At 38.6% G+C, this 25,620-nt stretch overlaps 1 protein-coding gene across 1 annotated transcript in view; it reads right to left on the bottom strand.

The window, feature by feature from the left end:
- The window catches only part of LOC139723709 (VWFA and cache domain-containing protein 1-like), an 88,661-nt gene extending 69,305 nt beyond the window's left edge, over positions 1-19,356 (bottom strand). Inside the window, exon 1 of the mRNA XM_071634931.1 lies at positions 18,774-19,356. Coding sequence (XP_071491032.1) covers positions 18,774-19,169 — 396 coding nt within the window. The 5' untranslated portion in view covers positions 19,170-19,356. The remainder of the gene's footprint in view (positions 1-18,773) is intronic.
- Between the last annotated feature and the right edge of the window lie 6,264 nt (positions 19,357-25,620).

Raw genomic sequence — 25,620 nt, 5'->3', positions numbered from 1 at the left:
AGACGGTGACCCTGTTCACCATCGAAATCTTTGACCAGGTCCTTGATTCATTTCAGACTTCTCATAGAAATGCAGATATGTCATGGCAAGCACTTCATGACTTTCTGCACTGTGTCACTGATAGATAAACAAATACTATCTGCAAGGGGGAAAACACAATTTGCCCAGCAGAAAAAAAAAAATTGTTTCATTTGGTCACAAAAGAAATAACTGAAACAAAAAGATAGAGATCCTTATATCATATGAGTGAGTGGAACCTCCCTTCACATTATTCCTATCTATACAGCTCAGTTCGTTCAGAGCAATTCCAAAATGCCAACACAAAAGCAATGAGTCATGCAATATGCAAGAATGTTGTTCAGATGAACAGCTACCAGAATACAGAATACAGTGCCTTCTTAAAGCATTCGCCATCTAATCCTGCATGAGGAAAATTGATTCGAGTTTTCCCAGGATGAGAAACTGCTCAGGCACATGCACAATGTCTTAAAGTTCATATTAAGTATTAATCTGCAACTGCCTTTGAAAGTTAGGCACAGAAATTCCTAGACCACCTGAGAAATGGTCTAATTCTCAACGTGAAAGGATCTATGCCACACAAAAACAGCTTCAGCAAAGTCTATGAAAAAGGGTTTGAGATGCAAGCAGAGGCATGATATTACTAAGCTAGTCAAAAGTTAATCCCACTTCCCCCTCCTCCCCCCCCCCATGCTATTAGTGAGTTCAATGGTGGTTCACACTGAAAACTTCATCCGATGGATATGTGTAATATCAGTGAAATCGCTCACGCTGCCACATGGCAAGGCACATGCCACCATACTGCCGATACTGTTGAAGAGACGCTCCCATACAACTGGCTTTTTCCATAGTTTATTTTCATCTTCTTTCATCTCCCATTTTTCCTACAAGGTAAATCCACCACTGCTACACATCAGAAGTCTTCCACGAAATTATTCAAAGATTCCAATGGAACCAACGGGTCTACATGAAGTTGGTCTGCAGTAGATGTGAAGGGTATAACCATGCAGGGAGGTGGAAAGAGAACAAAGTATGGGCTATTTGACTTCAAACAAACTGGGTCTGTCTTTTCTCTCCTGAGAATGTTTCTCCTCTGAGTATCTTCCCACTGGGGGTAGGAGTGTGGTCAGGACTCCCTGTCATCCTCAAGACCCACATGACAGGACCGGTAGGCAAGCCACGTCTAGGAACAGTGGGAGGTCGCGGGCTGTCCAATTTAACAACCAGCAGTTGCCCTCCACATACTCTCTGGCTTCATCTACTTATCATATTAGATACCCTTGGCCATCTCCCCCTCCCATCTCCCTGCCCCCCCCCCCCCCTCCCTCTTCCCTCTCCCATCACCACCAATTGAAGAAAATGCTATCATCTCTAGATCTACACATTTTCCTTTCTCTGTCATCTGGAAATTGAATAACAACTAAAATGTTCATGCACTACAAGTCTAAGATGCAGTGAGCAGTACATGCACATCATCAGATTCAGGAGAAATCTTGTGGTTTGTAGTACAATGTAAGCATCCATGTGTGTACATGTATGCATGCATGTGTTGATAATTGCTGTTAGACAGAGTCAGTGAATTTCTCATTATTGCACATACATTTGAATGCAAATCAGTCTACAAATGCACCAGTTATAATCCTGTATTCAATTATGCTGGACTTTGCTGAAAATGGAAAGGCAGCAATGGTTGTGATTATGATGATGATGATGGTAATGATGATGGTGATAATAATTGTGATAACAATGATAATAGCAATAGCAGTAAAAGTAGTAAAAAAGTAAAATGATTTTACGATAATAGTCACAATCAATAAAACAATATTCTTAAATATTTCATACAATGCAATATATCTATTTGTGGAAATGATAACCATGTAAACGCAGATAATGAAATATAAGATAACAGTATCTTCTGCATTAACCATCATGAAACAAAAGGAACGGCCTATTAAATCTATGTTTTGTTGATGATTTCTCAAAACTACACCCTGTTTTAATAGCAGGGGGAAAAAGAAATAAATCTCCTCGATAAAGGATCAGGTCTGGGTATAGCATGTATTGTTCCACTCATCACCAACCAAAGCCTTTCATCCAGCGAGTGCTGTAATCTGCCTTTTGGGATGCAGCCATGCAACGGGAAACCAGGTGTTTTCATAAGATGGGACTCTCATTTTCTGCCTCTTTCCTAAATCCTGCAAGTTCAAGTTGCGGGTCAGTCATGCTGTTTTGACAGAATGCAGGGCGAGAAAACTGCAGACCCTTTTTTTTTTCTTTCCATCCCGTTCTCTCTTCATCTCTCTCTCTCCTCTATGTTTCTTTTCTTTCTATCTTTCTCTCTCTCCTGGTATATTCCTGGACTTGTTCATATCTAGCTTTCTGTTTCTCTCACCCTCCCCATGCCTGTGATCTACTTATCTCTCTCTTTCCACAATTGAATTTTGTAATCCTTTTTTCCCTTTCTCTACTATAATTGTTAAATTTACATATCTTTCATTCTTCATATAACATTTCTATATATATTCCTCAATATAGCCATGCCCAGTTTGTATTTCTCAACCTGTCATGTCCAATCTCAATCATAGATCTTCTGTCTCATTCTGTCCATCCATCTCTTTAAAAAAAAAAAAAAAAAAAAAATGCTTTCTCACTAGTCCTTTGTTAACACCAAATGCTGACTCTGCAGTATTAAAGAAGGAATGACTTGGAGACAGAAATTCAAATTTGTCATACTGCCTATTTTCCTCCCTTGTCTGATTTCTTTCACTCTTTTTTTTTCACGAGCTATAAAGCCCATGCTGATATGGAGCAGTAAATTTTGTGTTATATGTACATCTCCCTACTCAAATTCATTACAGCACACACACACACAAATACACACACACAAATTTGATGTAAGTATCAAATATGTACTGCATGTATACTTACAGTATAGTTTGTTTACATTGTATGCATAAAAAATACGGAGAATATGGCATTATCTTCTCCAATTTGAACTGGAATGAGGGTGGTTTTTTTCTTCTCCTCCTTTTCATTTGATAAATTTACCATCTACCATCACAGTTCACCCCAAAAAGGAGGGGAATCCAGCCAGCTAATACCATTTTCTCTTTCCCAGTAGCCCTGACATGCCCTTTCACGTGATAATTATTTCTTACCCGTAAGAAGGTCATTCATTACAGCCAGGACCCCCATCACAATACAAAGGATCCTTTCCTATTCCCCCCCCCCCCCCCCCCCCCCGCCATCAAAAGGAGAAAATCCACACATTCACTCACACACACACACACACACACACACACACACACACACACACACAATGTATGAGGGCACAATTGGACCATGTTAGTAAAAGAGATCAAAGACTAAGCAATTGAACCTTTTGTTGGGGCCAGGACCCCTTCTCTTCCTCCGCTCTGCCTCACCCTTATTTTCCTATCACCGCTTCATCTTCTTCCTTTATTCATTCATTCTCTTTCTTTCAATCATTCCTTCTTTTTGGACTATTATCAATCTTGTACTAGTATCTTTATTTTTCATGCAAGAAATTTCCCTTACATTTGCATCTCTAACCTTTTGCAGAATATCTTTACCACATGCTTGTTGTTTTTGTTTTTTCATTTCAAGTAGGCCTACATTACATACAGTACCTTGTATAACATACAAGTCATATGATTCAGCTATGTGTACCGTAAAGTTTAATATCTATCGCATTTAAATACACATGTATTTATGCAATGTACTGAATCACTCTCTTTCTTCCTAATAATCTAAACATCAAAATGGCAGCATATCTATCAGCTGTACTTTTCTTTATCATTCTATCCTACTTATCTTTTCTTCCACTGCATTTCTTCTTCCTTCCCCCACTCTCTTCCACTCCATCTCTCCCTCTCCTTCTCCTTCTCCTCTTCTAAATCCCTTTTTTCTGCTTCTTCCTACACCCCCCCCCCCCACCCCCACCCCCCTCCATCCTCTACTTTCTCATAATATTATAGCCTCATGTATGCTTGGTGCTGGTTGTAGGAAGAACAATTACTCGGGGAGATTGAACGCTTTGTGTGGAATGGCACTGCCTCCCGGTGTATTGGCCTAGTCTCATGCCCAGTGCCTTTACGCATTTAACACTCCTCACAATACATAGGGTTAACCATTTAATTGCTTTGGCTACACTGGGGAAAGGAGACTGGGTGTTTTGTCCGCTCAATTCCCCAAGCTGTTGGGCATCACATCAAAATTTGTTGCTGTTGTTGGTATTGTTACTGTTTCAATTCAATTCTCTCTTTAATTATCTTGCATGATACAGTGTAGTAATACTAAATGTATAATATTGATTGCTGTATGCCTTTTTATTTCATCGGGGGTCATCCGAAGTGTCGTAATATGCAATTTTAGCATAAGAATGATATTTCGAGATAATCAAGTTTGAAGTTTACCCATTTTTCAATCACGATTGCTACAGTTTTAGGTCTGGCATTTCCAATTATTTTTGTAATATGTCAGTCATTAATTCTTACTCTAACGTGTGATGTTTTCGGCGAATTATATTGTTAGGAATTATGCGGAAAATTGAAAGAGAGCTACATGCATGTCTTTTTTTTGGGGGGAAAGACCGTTTTCCTTTACCATGTGTAAGACAGTTTTGTTGACCACGTGCACAGTCCTTGTGGTCTCTGAACCATCGTATATCACTATCAACATTACGTGCAAAGTCAATGCGCCCGATATACAACGGTTTGATTGACCGTGCGGACTGTGTTTGCAGTCATCCAAACGGTGTTATATGAGAGAGGATGGCATATTGCTGTTTTTAACACGCGCACCTTTGGGGAAACGACAAGACTCTATGTAAAAGTGATTACTAAAAGTTATATCAAATTAGAAACTGAGAATTTCACAATATAATGAAATGTCCACTATGAAATGACTGAAAATCTCGAAATCAAAAATATGAGCGAAAATTGGGATATACAACGGTTTGGATGACCACGGATGTTACAATGTATATAAATTTAAGGATTCCTAGAATACACCTGCATCATACAAAGTCATAAGAATTGATCAACCAGCAGCCTTCAGAGAAAAATAGGTAAAAGAAAAACAAACACATCTCTTCAAATTATTATAAATCTAGAATAATGACCAAGATACAGTGGATGAAAGGGTCAACAACCTACATGTACATGTATGCTGCAGGGATGTCGTCCAATTTTACTGGCAATGTACAGTGTGCACACAACTCACACTATTAAAAACAACATGCACTGAAATCTACGTACAATGTAGGCCTACAGTTGTAGGCCCTATAAGCTCACTTTTCACTTGTAAAATTATAATACCCATTGGAAGAAAGGGCATGGGCTACTAACACTTCACATTGAACTATTTTGTAATATTTTCACACAAAGATTTCTGGTATCTGCATTCATATATTTTCAATATGAGTGGGAAAATATGGAGAAGTCTTTCCCCGGCCAAAATGATGGTTCATAACATGATCTGATAACCTCATAAAAAGGCACTAGGGGCACACAAAGCCAATATCATGGGGCCGTAGATCAAGCATAGTAATGTAATTATTTCAATGTACTGAATGGGAAGAACAGTAGACTCCCTGCCAACATGGATATTAGGGTCCATGAAAGTGCACAGTGGCATCAAACAAAGGGGTCTCCCCATTGGCACTATATTGCACCTGCAACAGCTCCAAACACAATTCCCAGTAGGTGGGACTGATATGCAGACTACAAGTGTACAGGCCATCTATGCTAATCACAGCCAATGTAACCTGGCTAAAGGCTAGTAAAGGTATCCACTGGCCTTTGCCGCACACTGAATGCTGTAAATTACCTGAACAGAAACCGACGGGGGAAAGCATCCCCGCAAAATTGATGGAGCGTGCGCGGCCAATAGATGGCCCACGAAAGCACCTTAACTGCTTTACCTTGTCAAAGCAGGCAAAAGGGGAAAAGGGGGGCAGCTTCGGAAGCAGAGATGCTGAAGAAAGCAGACATTTACATTGTACAATGTACCTCACTCTGCAATGCACAGGGAGTTATAGCCCAAAACCAGGGACATCCTGTGGTAACGGGAAAGTCATGTAAATATGACATAGGCCTACTTTATATAAAAGCGCTAGAGCCCAATTCCTTGTTTGTCCGTATGTGAACAGTTATAGTTTCATTTTTTTTTAAAGGACAGTGTATACTCCGCCAAGAAATGAGTATTCCATGCACATTGTAAAATACATGCAATACTTGTGAAAATGCAAAAATTTAAAAAATAAGCAGAAAACCAGAATGCTCATAAATCATTCATGACATGTCTATATCAATGTAGTTATCTCAAATATATTTGTCCATGACATGTTTTGAGTGTGAAATTAACCAATTTTCAAATTAAACCGGGATGCAAAGTCCCAAGGGATAACTCCTGGAAACATACTGTACAAGGATGTGGTCATTTAAGAACCCCCTGCTTCACAACATAAACACTTGATTCCTTTGTTCAATTGACTGAAAAAATGCACTATCAATCACACTCAGCAAATAGCACACTTTGAATGGGTGATGTCACTGACACATACAGTTCCAAACAGGACTATCATTGTATGTGCATATTGGTCCCACTGGCAGCCATGTTACAATAACTTTTGAAAAGATGTTAATAACTTGTTGAGCTTGAGGATGGACTGAATTTTGCTACAACATGCATTTCCCATAAACACTTGCCCGAGTATACTCGGGACTCGTCCTCAACGGGGTAAGAATAATGTCACTTTATATTGTACTTGACATTGGATTTGATCATTTCACTAGATTCATTTGAAATTACATTTCTAGCCATGACATACATTCGCTTTTAATAAAACATGAGCATACTACATACCATTCATAACATAATGCAGCATACATATATGTACAGATCAAACATTACACTGTATACAACAATGGAAGTACAAATCTGTTGACATAGCCAATTTTGTTTATTAAATGCATGTGATATGTATATCTAACATGAAGATATTGCATCAGACATACACGTCAATCCTTACGGAAAATAAACAACTCAACTTGTATTCCCATGGTTTCAATGAAGAAGAAAAATTCTCCTCCCTCTGTATTTTGTTTTATACTCTTTGTTTTGGTACACAATATATTTTGCAATCTTTGTAAGTTATCCCTATCCCTGAGTCATCCCCAATTCCATCTCTGCATTTCTTTTTTCCTCTCAGCCAATCTAGAGTTTTCTAAACAAAATAAATGGAAAAATCAACTTGAGTATTATTTCACAATCCTGAGATAACTTTCATGTGAGGGCAGCTCTTCTTTCGATCACAGGAAAACAAATATCTTTGAATCTTAACTTCTTTTCTTTGCTGTTTTTCTGCACTTTTGGCATATAGTACATACTTGCAACAATATGTGGCACTGCCACTTTGATCAACCTAAAAACATATCCACAAAGCGCGTGCTTAAAGTTTGAGTGCAAGTTACCTCTGCAATGTGCACAGACATGTTCCGTGCATTTCCTGTACACGCAATGCAGTTGCTTTCCTGCCGGCTGTGCTCCCAAGCAAACACAAAATTGCATTAATTCAGATATATATCGAGATGGCGGCAGTATTTTTCTTCTTTGATTGAAATAAAATCAATGACCTTTCTGACTCTGGTCTTGTGTCGCTTTTAGCCCGAACATGTCATAAATTCGAGGCAATTTTCTGTCAGCTTTTATTGTGGTTTTTACTGCTGAAAGCCCATCGCCATTAAACCAAGTTGTCCAGTTCCATTTATTTTTGCAAGCGCATGAAAATATGCAAGGTGCAGGAAAAGAGGGGAGGTTTTTTTTTCTTTCTTTCTTCTTCCTTTTCGGAGGAGCTTGTTTCAAAATCTAACATTTGGGGAGGCTTGAGACACTGAATAGCTAGAAGCCATAAGAATTTACACTTGCTACATCATACACTCCTGTTCATTTCATTCTTTTCCTTGGAAGAAGTAGCAAAAAAGCTAACAACAAAAACAAATCCATCCACCTCCAGTATTCATCCGAAAATGTCAAACTTGGTTGCAGACATGCAAACCATGCATTTCAAGAGTCCTTGTAATAAATAACCACCACTAAAACAACAGAGTTATTTTCCTGTGTTACTCCTTGAGGCATCATTCAACTGGTACACATCTGCAGTGTTTATTCCTTGCAAAAGATATGACTACCGTGATGTTACAAATCTCAGTTTATGAAAATCTCTGATCAAAAAAAAAAAAAGAAGTTCTATCTACTCCGCATTTAATTGCTTTTTTGCTGTTCAATCTCTGCTACTCAGATATGAGAAAAGTTGGAAAATGGCGATCATGTTTACATTTTGCTCAAATTACTCTAATTTTTGGGAATTAAAACCACTTCATGACAGCAGGAAGATAAGCGAATTTAAAACAAGGTTTTGAAAGCATGGAGCTTCATGGTAATAAATAGAAAAGACAATCTCTGTAATTTGTAATAAAATAGCAGTTTCAGGAATGTTCTCCCTATGAGAGTCCAGTATGAAATAGGACATGCCAACAAGGAAGTTGAAAAAAAAATATCAAAATTACAAGAAAGAGGGGTTTAATTTGAAATACTGCTTGCAGGCATTATTTGTAGCATTACTCCCCAAGCAAAAAGAATAAATGTCATCACCCTAAAAGGCCTAAACCTTTCAGAGTCCAGATTTTTTACTCAGCACTCTCTCTTGGGATAATATGGAAAATTAAGCAAAAGAGGCAGCATCAAATTCTGACTCCCGATTGAATATAAATGAAGTGGTCCATGTAGATGGAGGGATGGGTCAACTTTAAGCCTTTCAATGTAATGAAAATAATGCAGCATGTATTCTATACCTCCCTAAGTTTTTGGCAATAGAAAACTCTCTACACAGCATGGCTTCCATGCACATCATGCCTGTATGCCAGTGTACAATAGGAAAACATTTTGAATACTCACATCCACTATTGTACACAGCCATATAAATTGTTTAGGTGCATGTGAAATATCAAACCACACAGACCTTGGAAAACACCTTTAGATATCATCGAAGATCAAGTGTGCGGAAGAAAAGGGGATCAAACAATGGCTCACGATAAAACGCAAGGCATGATTCAAGAATTGGGATGAAGGGAACAATTTCTTATTCACACATATTTCTAGCATTCCCTTTTCCATCTCTCTCCCTCTCTCACCCCCTCCATCTCTCTTTCCTTCTATCTCTCTCTCTCTTTCTTTCCGAAGGGAGGAAAGAAGTTGTGGCTTATAGCGGGTAAGGAGTTTGCAGCCTATCTGGGTCTATAATCACTACGGCAAACAGGTTTATCTTGATTTTATATTTACCGTTTATGTAGATGAATGGTGGTGGTGCTCGGGTATGTGTGAAAGGGGGGGGGGGTAAAGAACGGAGGGCATTTCTATGCATTAACTGAGACTGAATCATATCAAATGATACAATCCACATGAAAGATGGATAGATCCAAACAGTTTTGTTTTCAATGCTCCTTGGGCAGTGTAAACGACAGAGAATGGAACTATACCTCAGAAATACAAAGCTCTATCTCCAACCATCTGTTCAGGAAACATATAAAGGAATCATATTACAAAAGAAGACATTCTTACTTGAACAGTGGTGACAAAGGAATTTTTCTAAGGTTACATGCGAACGTTTTTTGATGTACACAAAAGTGTCCAGATAAAATGGGTAAACTTTGTTCTGAAAGCTTTTCTTGCAGTATCCTAAAATATATCCTTTCAATCACTGATCCTTTAGGCCTATATGTTTCATCTTATGACTCAGAATTCTAATTTAATGAAAAGATGTGAATGAAATATGTGCGTTACTGAACGGTAATGTTTTATCATGGTAAAGCCCATCAACCCGGTTTGGGAGGCTGAAAATACTGTGCTCAACTACCTACATTTTATTTTAAAATATGCTCAAAATTCTGCAAGCAAAACACAGTTTATGCAAGCTCACATACAACACACACACATGTACAGATAGTACCAAAAACTGTGGCCACATCTCCTTTTTGCGGTGTACACCGCATCCAGCGTGCACACAACAATAGTCCCACCACACAGTAAACAGAGGGATGTTTATGGGGCCCTGGCACCACAAAAGCAGTTAGGAGCCGGCAAATATGGACTCAGGAAAGTCAAAGTCGCGCAACATCAGATCAAACACTCGCCTGCATAATAAGTCTAAGAGGCGACTCGTCCTTGCATGACTAAAAAGGCAGCTCCTCCTGCCTTGTGTGGTAGTCTAGTCGTCTTTCCATGCTCTCTTCACCAGCATCTATACAATATATTGGTATTTTTGAGAGGGCTGCAGCATGATAATGGACTACAGGTGTATATGAAGTGACAGATAACAGGCTACATACATGTACAATACACATGAGGATACAATGTAGCTTCAACCACACAATAATGGCATTATTAAGCACTATACAATGCATAGAATGCAATGCAGTTTAAACAACGGTATCACTTTCTTCATAATTACCAAAATAACATTCACAGCATCGATAAAATCTGTGTGATATCATGTCTTCCTTGAACATTCTTGTGTTTTCTGTGATGGAAATGTTTTTTTCTGTCACACAGAGATATGTTAAAATGTTGCTGTAGTTTAACTAATTCATTAAACAAATGGCAATCTACTGCAGACATGGATATTTCACTGCATGAAGTTCTTTGTGCATGTCACATCAAAATTTAAAAAAAAATGCCCTTTAAAATGAAGGTATATTAGCAGCAATATTCTCTACAATATCTGGTCTGCATAAATTTGTACTGTTTTAATACAATGTACTTGTAGAAATGTAGGGCCTATGCCCAGTCAAAGAAACTGTCAACACATGTATAGCCGCAGGCCTAATTCATTTCACTTGACTACAATGTAGGACCATGCTTTATAATTATATGAAAATTGTCACTTTTACAGCACACCCAAAAACAATTCTGCAAGTAAAAAAGTTTCAACAACAGCAGTTATTAATGAACTATGCCTATTTTACAATAGGTACTGAGTAGGCCCTATAGAGTTTCAGAATTTATATTGATTGGGATTTTATGAGGAATAAGAATGTTTTCAGTTATAACAAATTGCAATTTGAACAAGGGTAATGACATGGCAGCCTCACCATAAGAATGCATGAGTTGGGGCTCGCGGAAGCAAAACAAAAGAAGGAGGCATGCATAGATTATACACAGGTGAACTAGAAGCAAGTGGTCTAAGGTTCTATTGTAATGCAATTACACTGCTACCTTGTACATTTTTTAGTCTCCTATGTCATCAACATTGTTCAGTGTAATTTGTGGAAAAGTTTTTTAAGAGTATTGGTTTCTCAGAGGACTATAAAGTCTATCTATCCACAAGTCTATACATGAATCTGTCAGTTTATGTACTACATTATGTGAAATTATGAAAATTGTCCAGAATGCCCCTTTAAAATAAAATCATATTAGAAATTATATAAGTAAGTTGTTTCCCTCATTCAAACATGATCCTTCCCTGGGGATATGTTATTCCATCAGTAGAATTGACCGCATAATAACTGTGTGCAACTGCTCAATACATAAGAAGGGTTGGAAAGAGAGGGGGGCATTCCATTGATGCAGCTGAGATGTACACCTGATAACTTAACAAAAAAACCTTGAGAAAAAAAAAATCTTTATTCCTTCAAAGGTATTCCTCCACCAAACTATCAAAAACAGGTCCTGCTCGCATATATTTTTCCTGCCTATTTCTCCCTTTTTTCTATTTTCATTCTTCTTCTTTTTCTTCCTTTTTATTTTTTCTGCCATAAACCCCTGTTTGCCAAGTCTCTAATGGCTCTGCCCGGAGTGATAAAACCGAGCTTTAACGAGGTCACTGCGAGGAGAAGGCCAGTGCTGTTGAGGAGAGTTGCTCTTTTTGTGCAAACAGCCCATTGCATTGTCCAAGACTAGTCATAATTTTGTGGGCACGCTGGCTGCTCGGACTCACTCACGTTAAGTTAAGTGGCCGGGGAACAAGAGAAATATCCCTCTCTGAGTGGTTGTAAGGACACCTCCTGACAAGAATTCTTCTTGACTCATCAAGAGGGATGAAGACTTGTAAACTCTGATGTTTGAGTGGCCTACGAAGCATTCCTGAGCTTGTCTTTTCTCTTCTATACATGTAGGCCCATATTCGTATGTGTGTGTTGTTGTTGTTGTTGTGAGTGTGTTGTATGAGATTGCCCCCCCCCCCCCACTTAAAAGTACTAATTTCAATTCAGTGTGAATGTGGAAACAATTCAGTTTAAGATGTTTAAAGTCTGAATGTGTTCGTGCTGAAACATTCTTATCTTCGATTGACTTGCATAGGATAGATTTGATAAATGCAAAGATCATGCACTATATACTACTGTCCAAACAGTCAAACATTGATGCCTGTATCTGAGCATAGCCTGTGCACAGCATGTCCATAGCTGACCCTACCAACCTTTAAAATCTAAAATTGGTATGAAGACTTCATCAACGCAGCAAAGCGTTACCAACATTCATACTGCACGATTGAGAGTCATCATTCATTTTGTACACATTAACTTCCATTGCTACAAATGTATGTACATACAGGCTACTGTAAAACAAGGAATGTTCGCATGCATTTTAATTTCGCAAATTTTGCGAGAGCCAAGATTTGCAAAAGTAAAATGCATGTGAAAGTTCTTGACTATACTACACGCATTGAATGTTAGAGATAACTCGCGAAAATTTCATGCCGTGAAAAATGCTGTCGGCTCCAATTTGCCATCATTTCATGCTGCGAAACTATTATGTTTTACAGTATTCGTTCAAAAGCAGGGCATACAGTCTGAACGCACTTTGAACAATTGTTGTGACACAGCAGTGAGTCTGAATGCTCTAACATTTTTTTTTAATCATCACACATCTGAATGCCATGACTTCACAGATACTCAATATGATGTCAATAGAAAGATAGAGCACCTCGACATCCATAGAAATAAATGTTTTACAAAGGCATTAGCAAAGGGTAGGCACCTACCTACATCCCAACCCCAATCAATACAATGCTGTCAATCTCAAAAGAGCAAAGTTTACAGCATATTTTTTTCCCCCGACACATATCAACAAAAGTATCCATAGTGTTGCGCCGGTTCACCTGTACTTCTTTCTGAAGGGGTAGCTTTGACTTATTAAAAGTGCAGTGCAAACGTGGGCCAACTCCTCCTATCACAATCAATAAGACAGGAAAAACACATTTTCTTTCTAAAAATATGCATTATAATCCCTGACAATCGGAGTTGCCCCACATGAGTTTTATGAATCATGTTATGAAACATTTAACACTCTTCACTGAGATTTAACTTCTTAAAAAGAACTTGTGTAAGACAGACATTGCAAATGTACATGTAAGAATTTTGGATATACATTGTATGGGCCTTGAAAGAAAAACAGTCTTTTGAATAAATGAAGGGTGAAAAAAAGAATAAAGTACTGCAAGAAGGATATCATTATTTGTCTGACACCAGTGACTCATTGATTAGAAAACATGACCAAAAACGGACCTTTTTTGGTCATGTTGATCATTGTGATATCACTTCATGCATAGGCCTACAGGTTGTACATTTCATACATCAATTTAATGTACATGTAATTGAATACCTTCACGGCATTAGAACTTTACATTACCATACTGGTGATAGATAACTTACTTGTAGGGTATCAGAATCTTACCCAAATGTACGCGTCATAACTGGTAAATGTTTTGGAGGTAAAATACTTTTTTTTTGTATAATAAAGCTTGTATAAAAGACTCAAATGTGAGACATGTCATAATGAATCCCATGGCTGCTTTGAGTAGGCCCCAATACCTGTTTAGGCATAAAGTACACGAATTATAAAAAACAAATATATATTCCAAACAAAAATATATAATCCCCCCCCCCCTTCACACACATTCACACACACATACACACACACACACACACACACACAATCAAAAATGGGGAATGGAAAATAAAAGAAAAGAGAAACTGCTTTATAATTTTCTATATCAGAAGAAAGGAAAGGACACTTACACTAGCCTACCAAATGATGCAGAAAATGGGATGAGTTTTGTTCTGCTACACCGAGCAGAACATAATCCCCGCCCTGCATCAATTTGAGGGGAAAATGGATATTTTACACCATGTGAGCAAATATGTCACAACACATTTAATATGTCACTGAGCAAACTTGAAAGAGTACTAATACGCTGACAAATGAAATTTTGCAAACATACAGTGTAAATCTACACAGGTTTATCACAGCCCACAAGAAAAAGATAAATAAATACACCCTTTAAAGTCACAATAATTGAGCCGATTACGAGAAACAACAAAATAAGTGTTCCAATAAAAAGTGATAAATTGGGCATAAAGGGATAATTCATCTTCCAGCACCTGTGCACCTGTGTTATGTTTGAGATTACACTGTACTCAACAATATGCAATTATTTGTATTGAGGAAATACATGGTGTACCCCAATTTCATTGTAGATCATATGTTTTATACAGTCTTATAAAAGGGCTTCTAATTTTACCTCACTGCCTATCACATAACAACTTTATGTATCTTTAGTTCAGCATCATTTCAGTGGCATAAACAAACACTTTTTCTCAACAAATTAGAGTTAATGAGCAAGAAGATACCATCTTCATCTCCCGCATTAACCCAGTATTGGACAATACACCTGTACATTGCAAAACAGGTGAGGTCACACCAAGAACCCATCATCAGACCTTTAATGGGCTTCTTTCTGGGTGGCACTGGCATAGGTACAAGTCATATTCCCTGTCCGTATGCACATGCCTCCCCTCCACCTCTTTAATCCCGAAACTTAATGGCTTGTGGCAGGCGATCACGGCCCAATGAATGGTGTTTAATACACCCAGAAAAGGGGGGAAGCCAAGGTGCTTTGTTGTTCCCTAGCTCCAAAAGGAGTCCCATTCACCGGTATCTCGCAAAGACTGCCATTGTTCACGCAGATTGCATTTTACACTCTATGCGCTAGTCTCTCTTGCCCAGACTTCAGAGTAAAGCGGATCCAGAATTTGAAGGATATTGAGTGTTTGCATCATACATCATGCATTTTAATACTGATCACAAAGAAAAAAAGAAATTGTCCTGACTATCACTTGGTTCCAGACACCCCTGACATCATTCTGTGAGTTGTAGTTCCAGGACATGGTGGCAGCTCACAATTTCCCCACAAGCAGTGAAGTACATACACTGTACATACATTGTACAATGTACAGTTGGGCCACCTGCATCAGGTGTATCATCCCCTGGACTTGGCAACATTCTCTCTTTGAAGAAACACTGAAGAAAACTCACATCTCAACATTCTCTCTTTTCAAAACATTCATACCTGGCCTGTACACTCAACCCAGGAGTAAATATTCCCAGCTGCTATGGCAGCCTGGTCTACTTTCAGATCGCTAATATCATATCAAAGCATGTCTCATAACATTACTCTCTTGCTAGCTGACTAAAAGTAGAGTTGCACCAATCTTCTACCAAGCACATTGTCCATTCCAGTTGTTCTTGGGTCACGTTGGGTGCATTGTACTGTATCAACTCACTTCTGTTGGAGAGTTAAGGTTTCCAAACAACACTTGCATGGAGTTTTGGGCAGTTGATAAACACAATGCTGTTTTGATTATAGGCCTATGGGGTTAGAAACAAGCCTCTAAAATGGCAACAAAAGTGTGATCACAAATGAGTTTGAGCCAGAAACATGTTTGTGTAGAGTTGATAAATGCAAAGCTGTTTTGAAACACATTTACAGCTCAGATTAGATCACTCTTAGATTAGATTAGATTAGATTAGATTAGATTAGATTTTATTAGATTAGATCACAAATTGAAATACAGTCAACCTTACTCAAGTCGACCTCGCATACAATGTAAGTCGAATAATCGTCTAAAGTTAAAGGTCTTTTCAAGTCCTCTTCTCTTTATATCCTACTGATTTTAATCCTTCATTACTAAGTCAAATTTTCTCTTAAAGGTCCTGTCTACCTTTGGGAGCAGTGATTTTAAAAATGTTCAAGATACATGTATCACATTTGATGCACTTGTATTGGTCAATTGTATCACAAAACATCCTACCATCTAAGAATTTTGCAATAGAACCTAAAATATAAGGAAATATCACTATTTTATAAACAAACCATAACTGTAGATGGATTAGTCTGGAAAAATTTTCATTATTCACATTTTGTGTATTTAACATACAAAAATGATTCAAATTTCTACATTACACTTGTAGTTGTTTCTATCCCTAACTCACATTTTGGAAGTATTTTGAAGCATTAATGCTGGGTTTTTATTTCATCTGCAGATGGTAAATTATGCCTTTACAAGGTTAAGTCGAAGCTACATGTATTTCTCGTAGTCCAAACAGATTCAACTTTTCATAGGCAAGGTTGACTGTACATATGTGAGTAAAGTCAACTTTCCTACATTTTTGACAATACATTGTTTTGCCATCTCAAGGCCAACTTGAGATCAGCTGATTCAGATAGAAATATGTAGACCTGATGAGATTTGTTTGCTATCTTAATAGTGTCTTTTCAATAGGTCATCCTACTTTCACTCACGACAGCAGACACTAGAAAATGTCATTGTGAAAGACCTGCGTCGCAAACCTGCTTCTTTTCTTAATTCTAAACTTATTGCTGTCAAATTATGAACCTGAATAAGAAATTCAGATATGAAAAATACATTCCCTCACACACAATGTCTAATTCTCATCTCTCAAAGCATCATACTATAAGCCCTAAATAGAGAAGCGTGATTATGAAGTTCTGATGGAACATACACACACACACACACACACACACACACACACACACACACACACACAAATTATTCCAAAAGAAAAAATTAGGATATGCACACACAGTTGCTCCCGTCTAATAACAATCTGCTTCAACTGCTCAGGCACAAACATGTCGCTGTAATCCCGACCAGGTTGAGGGGAGGACTGCAGCCAAAAATTCAATCCAGTTCTCTAATCCCATTACAGTACCAATATGACCTGCAACAGGGATTTAAAATCTCTCCCCCTACTGCCAGATCTACTCTCCCTGTCAAAAGCTTGCTTTACCCCTCCAGAGGTGACCCCATTACAAGGCCAAGGCTGGACTCAGTTACCCCTAGACCAAGATGCCTGGCATGAAATCCTTCTTTCTTTCTCCCTCTTCTCTATTCCACTCAGAAAGATTTGCATTTTGTGGGTCTCTCTTGCATGCAACTTACATGACAGACACTCACACAGTAAAGAGTGAGGAAAACAAGTTTTATTTCTGCTGACCATACTCATATCTGTTTGGTTGCTCCTCAATATACCAGAACAATGACAAACATACTCTTTATTTTTTTACTCCATGGTTTATTGACTTCTTTATCTAAAACCTGTGTTTTTGCATTAAAATCCCCTCTTGACGTAAAGTAGAAAGTCACAAACTATGGATCAATGTTTTCTTCTCGAAGCTAGACCGTTTGTTTCCTCCACCACCAATGAAAGTAAGCGTTTAAAGATCATTACATGTACGTTCAGTTCAGTTCTGTCTTTATGCATTATCTTGCATAATCATTAAAAACTTGGTGGGAAATAAGGCAAATTACATAAGAATGGATTGTAGATGACAGATTATTCTTCATCCTTTTGTTTCAATAATTCCATCAAATTTCACTTTCTGTTCAGATCTCACTCTTCCATTTGAGCTGCTATGATCAAAATAAGATCATTTGAGCCTATGATAGATACAATTTGTACCTGGTTGGGTTTGCCTTTGGCTATCCTTTTCAAAAGCTCACTGATAATTTCAGATTGAGGTTTAGTACGCTTTTCATTATTTTTTTTGTTCTCTTCATTTTTCTATAGCACAACTCGATGGTAAACACTAACTTGTTTTTGTTTTGTTTTTTTCCTCTGATGGCCTATTTGGACCATTATGGCACTAAAATCTTCAAATCTGACAATTTGGTGGCCCAAAAAAGAAATGTAATGGCCCCAAATAAATGCAAACATGATAATCCATTTTGAATCCAAAGTGCCTGATTGGGTCACCAAAAGATTTTTACTACTTGTCTGAGCCATTGGACCACCGGACCATCGCTAATGTCAAGCCCTGCTATACAATTGTCAATATGTTACCATGGTTACATGGCATGATACTGCAGTGGACAAACACTAAATACTAAAATAGATTTGAGTGTTAATATTCAAAGGCAGCAAAGCATATAAATTCATGATCTACTGATGGCCACACTACAGTAAATTGAGATGTTCAAGTTCTGTATTTCTGCACATGAGGAAGTATCAGTATCATCAAAATTTCAAAAACAACAACTCCACAACAACACAGTCAACAGATTCAACAACTCCACAACTACTGTCAACACAACAGATTCGGTTTGTGAAATTTATCCTTTTTCTTCACATCGGCATCAATTGAATTGTACAATACACAAACATTCCAAATCCAAGCACAAGACGTCCAGTCATGGAATGTAGAGGCTAGTAGTATTATTAGGGACCTGGTTAGTGGTAGTGGTAGGAGTAGTAGTCGGGTGGTTGGCCTGGCTATATCGATGTGAATGACTCAGTTAGATCATGGTTTATTCAGTTTTATCGCCGACATTTTTATACACTTAGAAACTCTAGAAAATCACGAAAAAAAAAATTACCTGCATAGAAGTGTATCCCAGTTCCTCTTCAACAATTTGAGAAAATTTCTTGGCCAAAGTTTGTGCTTCGCTTATGAGACTCGTCGTTACTCCAGACCTAAACTCGGCTTCAACAACGGCATAGCTTTGCCGCTTGTTAGCGGCCGGTGGGCGAGCGTTGCCCGTCAATCCTTTCAACAAATCTGGGTTATTGAACTTGATGACTCCGTTTGGAAATTCTGGTAGCTTTTTCTTAGAGTTTGCAGTATCTTCTTTTTCGGGACCTTCTGGGCCAGTTTGCTGTGGTTCTGTAGACTGGTTCGTCTTCTCAGCTTCGATACGAGAGAAAATAAGTAATAGCCACAGCGCTGAAGCCGCAAACACGACGAGCTTACGGCCTGTTGTTCCCGACGCCATGTTCTCCCCCTTCAACTGTCTTCGCTCGCCGCTGGGTTATAGCTGCAGCTACACGTCCGACGTAAGCGTCAATGCGATGCCCAAACGATAAAGTATGTCCGGGAAATTATCCATGGACAGTTCTGTCGTGTGTTCTCTTAACTTTCAAGAGGAAAAATAACGTTCAGTTTCTTTTCCATAATGTTAGCACTGAATAAAACTGCGAATAACGACTGCAGCAAATTTCCCGACCTCCCGATGCCGTACCTTCGAGCGGCTGAACGCCGTAGTCGCAGCATGCATACGTATACGGGTACTAGCATAGAACGTCTTCGTACACTTACACACTGCTGCTATGCTATCCTCGTCCGTGCCGTTGTCCGATCCTGATAGCACGCACGATGCGTGGATAGTGCGCAGTGCTAGTGCAGTGTGTGTACTAGTATTGTTTTGTTTCGGGATGCAAGAAGGACTAGTGTGCATAGACTCCCCCGATCGCACATACACAGGCTATGCACGCTATATGCTATGTAAGCATTGCTCTGTGGATGTTGTGCTTGCATGCCGAAGCCAACACGACTGCAATCGAAATCGAGGGTTTTGCATGCAACCGTCAGAGAAGACACGTGAGGGCGTATATTATTTTGGCGAGAGTGGATTGACGAAAATAAATGCAACGGTGTACTAACATCTAAAACACAAAACCACTAACAAATACTCAGTACACTGTACCAAATGAAGTTATTATTCACAAGTTGATAAAACATGCATGTCATTAAAAACCAAAACAAACAAGAAGATTGAAATAAAAATACCAGTAGAGTGTGACATCATCTTACGGTGCTTCCTTGTTTCTTCTTCTTCTTCTTCTTCTTCTTCTTCTTCTTCTTCTTCTTATTATTATTATTATTATTATTATTATTATTATTATTATTATTATTATTATTATTATTATTATTATTATTATTATTATTATTATTATTATTATTATTATTATTATTATTATTATTATTATTATTATTTTGCCTGTATAAAGAGTTTATTCATTATTGTGAGTTGTTGGTTTGAGTCCGCTTAAAAGGTTTTCGTGAGCGCAGGTGTGCCGGCCTCATATTTGGATATAGTGACAAATATTCAATTTTATTCATTTTTTAATAACTCTAAATAGTGTGCAAAATAGGCCTATATCTATCGACATGTACTCCTCCTCTTCTTCTTCTTGTTTTCTTCGTGTAGGCCTATAACTGGGCAAGAAATGGGCATGCCAAACTAATATCAACTTCCTGGCTAAGGCTATCATAATATAGTGTTCGTCATGTTCGTGTTTGCTGTGAGATTCAACATAAAGCAACAAACAAACACGCAAACATGTCATGGAATTTGGAGAGAATTTGAAATCAAAGCTCTTTCGAGCAAAGGACGATCACAACCACCAAAATAAAACGAACAATATGAAAACGGAAAGAGAAATAAAATGGAAACAGACATGCCGTACGAAAAGATATAGCACAAAAAAAAAACCCAGCAAGGACGACAACCGTATGAAATGAAAATAAAAATTTTGCCGTTCTACTTGATAGGATGATACTCGATGAGTTAATCCCTCTTGCCATAGCTCCCAGAAGCTATTAAGTATGAACAGTTACTATGCACGTGTCGTGAGGAGGTGCCGCGGTAATGATATCTTATAGGATATCTACTTATCAATTTTTATACAATAAAAGAACGTGCGCTGTGCTTGCAAAATCTGAATACATCTTGAAGAATAAGAGATCCAGCAGATGGCTGCAAAATAATGTATAGAGGGTATAGAGCATGCCTCTCTGCACATTGTCAGGGTGGTGGCATGCTCAGCATCACAGACCTGAAAAAACCAAACAATCAAACATAACTTAGGCAATTGAGCAGGGGACCAGCAAAGAAACAAACCGGGAAAGAAATAGGTCCTGTCTTCATTGTCCAACTCCTATGAGTTAAGATGAACCCATAAGCTGATGAAAAACAAAGCCCCTCTCCCATTCCCCCTCCACCCCCCCCAAAAGAAAATACATATTCGACAATATATAAAGATCGTGACCATTATTTTGACATCACCTCTGAGCTTTCTATACATTCTCTCATTTTCATTTGTTGAAAGAGGCGAAGAGGAACTTCATGTTTTCTGTTATGAATTTCCAATACACTGTACATGGAATCGACTATTATATTTGCTTGGCTGATCAGTACCTTTGCGTGACACTTTAGTCTTGAAGGAGTTCGAGAGCAGCGTCAGGCAAGCCAGAAGCGGATCTAGAGGGGGGGGGGGGGGGGGGGGGGGTTGCAACCCCCCCCCCCCCCTCAAAAAAAAAAAAATTACATATATATATATATATAAAATCCGGGGACCATTTTTTAAAAAATCTTATCTTTTTTTTTAACTTGTAATTTTTAATTTGGCAATGACCTCTATACCAAAAATAGTGGTGTTTTAGATGCAAGAAAACGCCATTTTCACACACAGATTTTCAAAAATTCTCCCTACTGTGGGAGGGGGGGACACCCTCTGACTTGTAAAGATCTTTCCCAGAACTTTGTTGTCCCAAACAATAGGCCTACACAAACAATCACTGATCTCTACATCCGCATATCCGTAGAACCGTTTCCACAGCACTTGAGCCTTCAAGCTCTGCGTTTCCAAGAGCTCTAGCGCCATCTGTCGGTTTGTAAACTACATCAGCTGACTCGGTAGATGACAAAGATTCTGAATCAGATTATTTTATAGATATGAAACCATTCATCTGTATCATCTAAAAAAAGAAAGAAAAATACCATTAAAATTTAGAAACCTGTTCCCATCCCCCCCCCCCCAACGCCCAGAAAAAAAGAATTTCCTGAATAGAAGTATGCCTATAAATACGACTGAATAAAGACTAATTAGTGGAAACAACATGGCGACACCCATGAGGCAAGTTTTGCTGAGTTTTCGTAACAATATCTTTTCGTCAATTCTACGAGGAACACTCACTCGACCGAAACGAAATGGCTCGAATTTCCATTTAACATCAAGGAAATGCGACCAAACTCAGAGGGTGAGGCATATACATACTTCTGTCGGTAAGTATTAATGTCCAAGCGAGCCTCTACTACTAGTCTAGACAACGACATTGCGTGTGAACTATATAATAGTCCCAGCTATAGTGAAAAGTGTTAGTTACAATGTATCTTTGATTCACAATGACTGCACTGTGCTTTTTAATTTTAGTTAAAATTTTGGTAAAAATTTTCCTCCACCAGGCCCAACCAAGGAGGGGGTACGGTCACGCTTTTGTCGGGGTTGTTTTTGTTTGTTTGTTTGTTGTTGTTTTTGTTAATTTGTTTGTCTTTATATGCAGAGCTGCCAACTCTCATTCATCAGTGTTCATTGACTGATTGAGAGTGAGACTCACTCATTTTGGTCCTTTCTCTATAAAACATTTCATTTGCTTGCATTTCTATTGATCTCACTCATTTTGACCCCTAAATTATAGCATTGGCCTATGGGAGTCTCTCTCTCAACTAGTTTCCATAGTGTTGGCAGCCCTGTATATGTCTGTTTTCAAAGTACAGGCATGAGATTTCTCCGCGGATCCGCGGATTTCCGCGGATTTTGAAATTCTGGTTAGAAAATACACAGTCGGGAAAATTTCCGTGATTTTCCTCTTTTTCTTTTTTTTTTTTTTTGCAGCCACCATATCTCGCCGTGTGTGAATGGTGATGAGTGCATTTTGTCAGCGGGCAGCTGTGCGATGTTGCATGTTTCATGCGTGAAATGGATGTGAAACGTGCGTGTCGATCAACTTGTTGTAGCTACTATACTAGTGTAGCTTGCAGTGTGGTGTGATATGATGCACGGGCACACGTGAGGCTGTAACTGCGTATTACGTGTATCATTACTATCAAGGAGCTTCGGCATGCATGCTGCCGCAGCATTCAGCGCGATGCATTGACCGAAAGATGGGTCTGTATCTGTCCGTCGGGCGGGGAATGTTCCGCGGAGACTGCGTCTGGCTTCACGGATCTCCGTATACGGAGGACAGCGTTATGGCAAAATATGAAAGAGTCCTCCGGACAGACGGATCTTTCTGTCTACGCGATGCGTAGACCTCCGTAGGGATCCGTGAAGCCAGACGCAGTCTCCGCGGAACATTCCCCGACGGACAGATACAGACCGATCTTTCGGTCAACGCGATGCGCTGCTTTTGTATCCCGCTGATTACGTTGGCGTGACCTAACGTTACATTTGTCATCGTGATTTTGTGGACCGGTGAGAATATTTCTTTCTTCAATGAGAAAATGTTTATGGACTTAACCGGGTCTACAAATTTTTGTACCTCCTGTAAGGTATAATAGGCAGTCTAAGTTAGCTGTTGCATGGACGTAGAGACGGTCAACAGTGCTGAGCTGCATGTATGATTCATTTTCAGCTCTCTTACATACCATGGTACATGATTCTCTACTAGAATACATGGACCAAGTACAAGATCAGCAATACTTTGCCTGGTCTGCGCACTGTAAACTGTTAATGGACTGAGGTAAAGACAGCCAACAATGGCAATGCTAAGCTGTGATTTTTTTTTTTGTACCTGTATGAACTGAATCCAGCAAGACGTCACCTGGGTGTACATTACTGTGATTTATTATGGCCTCACATTTGAGTAGGTCCTAGGTATTCAACAGTTAAGCATACTATTCCTTCCTTTAGATTTTGCAAGTGTCATTTATGAGTTCAATTATCACAATGTTTCTCTGTAAAATGTACCTCATAACAATAGTAAATTTCAGTTGTAAAATGCATTAAAATGAGTTTTTTCGTACCTTGAATTTCAAAAAGTCCTCACCGCGGGAGGGGGGACACCCCCCTCCCACACCCTCCCCCCGCTCGGTCGCTACGCTCCCTCGCAAACTCTTCTCCTCTTTTTTCAACTTTTCTCTGTCTCATGCCTGAAAGTAACACGAAAAGTTGTGGACGGATTTCAATGAAACTAGAAACTTAATCTGTTGATATATGAGCATTCCTACAAGAATCCTAGTTTTAAAGGACAAGTTCACCTTCAGACATGTGAATTGAATTAATGCAGCAGTATTAATAATAGAACCCATCAGCAAGAGTTTGAGGAAAATTGGACAATCCGTGTAAGAGTTATTAATTTCTGAAATTTCTGCTTAGTCACTGCTTGATGAGACTACCACTAGAGTAACTGCGTCAGTAAGCGGCCGTGCAGCCGTTCGCGGCAGGTACAACATACACGGTACTATACCGCTAAACACTGCATTGCACTGTTACATGCACACTACACATATACTAACACACTAGCAATCAACAAAAACCAACCGATAAAATGGGCACGATCTCTGATGAAAGTGAAATTTTCTCACCTAAATGACAACATATCGCATCCAAAATGGAATTTTCGTTACTTCTTAACATAATAGTTAAGAAACAATGGTCCAAGAAACTTGATTTTTTGTCGTTTTCTCGATGTTGTGGATTTTGAAAACATAAACACGTAAAATAGAACTTTCGCGAGCGGATGTGGGCCGCCATTTTTTTCGGAAAGTGGATGTTACCATCGAAAAAAATGAGAAAAACACGAGAAAGACATCAACAACACCGCCAGAATTGCGATCTTGTTTGCGGCCAATGCATGTGCGCCCGCTATTTTCACGTGCTTTCGCAATGGGAATTGGTGCTTACGCAATGTTCGCGAGACATGTGAAGGCGTTCAGCTAAAGATCGCAGAGCACACGCGTATTGTATAGGTATTGTACATCGTGCCGCAAGCAGAAATACTACGTCGCATATCGCCCTTATCGGCGAAAATTGTGCCGGGTTTTGCCCTGGTAAATCATGAAAACTGCGTTGGTCAATGGTAAATTTCTTTTATGAAAACAATTGCGTTAATGAATAATCTTGTCTATGATATATGAAATGGTTGAAAATAATTTGCCTGATTTGTTTACAAGTTGGAAAAACTCTTAACAATGCTTAAACTGCTGCAAACGGGATATTTTACTCTAGTACTACTAGTCTACTAGACAGCTTGTGATATCACATACAAACAGTATGTACAATGATATAAAGAAAATATAAAGAAAATTCAACATATTTTCACTTTTCTGGCATAATAAAAGAACACTGGACTTCCCTCTTTCAGAAGTCAATTCAAGGGGGAATCATTTTACCCTTAACATACGTCAGTGATGAGTTGAGGAAATGTACACTTTTTTTTTCACAAAGTAACATTTTATTAGTGGAAAAGTGAGCAAAGAAAATGGGATTCCATCGGGATCCATCCCGATGGAATCCCATTTTCTTTGCTCACTTTTCCACTAATAATTTATATTCTTTCTGGTCAGTTTATTCTGTCTTTATTTGTTACAAAGTAACATTTTGTGAAATTCTCTTTACAATTTCCTTACAGCGTTGTATGCATGTGACATCTGAACACATAGT

Source organism: Diadema antillarum, unplaced genomic scaffold (genome assembly GCF_040938485.1).
Source record: "Diadema antillarum isolate AM-2024a unplaced genomic scaffold, OU_Dant_1.0 scf00000197, whole genome shotgun sequence".
Lineage (NCBI taxonomy): Eukaryota > Metazoa > Echinodermata > Echinoidea > Diadematoida > Diadematidae > Diadema > Diadema antillarum.
Note: the sequence above shows the minus strand (reverse complement) of the source record. Positions and strands in the feature narration are given on the sequence as shown.